We start from the raw sequence: 1,820 nt of genomic DNA, 5'->3' as shown, positions 1-1,820 counted from the left end.
AAAAAAAATACAAAAATTAGTTGGGCGTGGTGGCAGGTGCCTGTAATCCCAGCTACTCGGGAGGCTGAGGCAGGAGAATTGCTTGAACCTGGAAGGTGGAGGTTGCATGGAGCCAAGATTGCGCCATCACACTCCAGCCTGGGGGACAAGAGCGAGACTTGGTCTCAAAAAAAGAAAAAAAAAAAATCCATATACAAATGAGTAAAATGACTGCCCAGATATAAGATAATTTCTGGGATAATATGGTAATCTTTTTTGTGTTTACACCACTGACCTGAAAGGCAGTAAGATGGTACTCTTTTATAAATGGATTTGAATAGGTCCCACACCGGGGCTCATGCCTGTAATCCCAGCACTTTGGGAGATCAAGGTGGACGAATCACTAGAGGTCTGGAGTTCAAGACCAGCTTGACCAACATGGTGAAACCCCGTCTCTACTAAAAATACAAAAAATATTAGCTGGGTGTGGTGGTGGATGCCTGTGATCCCAGCTACTTGGGAGTCTGAGGCAGAAAAACTGCTTGAATATGAGGGGTAGAGGTTGCAGTGAGCTGAGATTGCACCACTACACTCCAGCTTGGGTGACAGAATGAGACTCTATCTCAAAAAAAAATAAAATAAATAAAATAAATGGATAAGAATAATCAAAACAGCTCTAGCTTTGCAAAAACCTGTTTTTATGGGGGACATCAGGAAGGACTTATGTCAAATGTAAAAGGGATTTTAAAAGGAATTTTAATAAGCATTCCAAAAGATGTAATTTTTTTTCATTTTTATGACATTTAAATAAAAAAATAAAATTAGAGCCTCATTGCCTTGTTATCTGACTTTTTAAATATGGAGGCCCTGTCTACCTTATTTGCTTATTTGGATTATCTTTCCCCAACAACACACAAACAGACAAAATATCTAGAGAATGTGATAACTACTTTTTTTGTTCAAAGACAGGGTCTCACTCTGTTGCCCAGGCTGGAGTGCACTAGCACAATCATAGCTCACTACTGCCATGAACTCCTGGGCTTGAGGGATCCTCCCACCTCAGCCTTCCGAGTAGCTGGGACTACAGGTGCTCACCACCATGCCAGGCTAATGTTTTATTTTGTTTGTTTTTTTGTAGAGACAAAATCTCGCTTTGTTGCCCAGGCTGGTCTCGAACTTCTGGCTTCAAGTGATCATCCCACCTCGGCCTCCCAAAGGGCTGGGATTACAGGCACGAGCCACCATACTCATCCTCTGATAACTACTAATGTCTTCATACATGATAAAGCTCATGATCAGAGTTCAAACAACTTACTTTCCTTTATCCTTCAACCATTCGGGGTTCTTTTCTTCTTCTTTTAAATCGCAAAGTTCAGGAATGTCAGTATTCATTGCTCTTCGTGCCTCAGCTTGTTTGTGTAGCCACTAGAATGAGAAAGAAGTCCTATGACGAATAAAAAGGTCTTTTTTTTAATTAACATTTCCTTTTAGATTTTCCATCTTCCTCCAGTGGATGGAAATATTATTTGTTATGCACTGAATGTTTGTGTCTTCCCCACCTCTCCTCCAAATTGATATACTGAAGCCTTAACCATCAATGTGAATCAGTATTTGGAAGTGGGGCCTCTGAGAGGTAATTAGGTTTAGGTCATGAGAGGAGAGCCTCCAGAATGAGTTTAGTATCCTTATAAGAAAAGAAAGAGATCAGAGCTCCTCCACCCACTATGTGGACACAGTGAGAAAGTGGTTGTCTACAAGTTATGATGAGGGCTCCTACCAAGAAACATGCTGACACCCTGATCTTAGATTTCCCAGCCTCCAGAACTATGAGAAATGACTCT

The 1,820-nt window shown here is 41.0% G+C and overlaps 1 protein-coding gene across 1 annotated transcript in view; it reads right to left on the bottom strand.

The window, feature by feature from the left end:
- Positions 1 to 1,820, bottom strand: part of DYX1C1 (dyslexia susceptibility 1 candidate 1) — a 78,502-nt gene that overhangs the window by 28,092 nt on the left and 48,590 nt on the right. The window contains exon 6 of the mRNA XM_011940572.1: positions 1,295 to 1,404. Within this exon, the coding sequence (XP_011795962.1) occupies positions 1,295 to 1,404 (110 nt within the window). The remainder of the gene's footprint in view (positions 1 to 1,294; positions 1,405 to 1,820) is intronic.

This window comes from Colobus angolensis, unplaced genomic scaffold, assembly GCF_000951035.1.
Source record: "Colobus angolensis palliatus isolate OR3802 unplaced genomic scaffold, Cang.pa_1.0 Scaffold19, whole genome shotgun sequence".
In the NCBI taxonomy this organism is placed as follows: domain Eukaryota; kingdom Metazoa; phylum Chordata; class Mammalia; order Primates; family Cercopithecidae; genus Colobus; species Colobus angolensis.
This window is presented reverse-complemented; position numbering and strand designations above follow the sequence as displayed.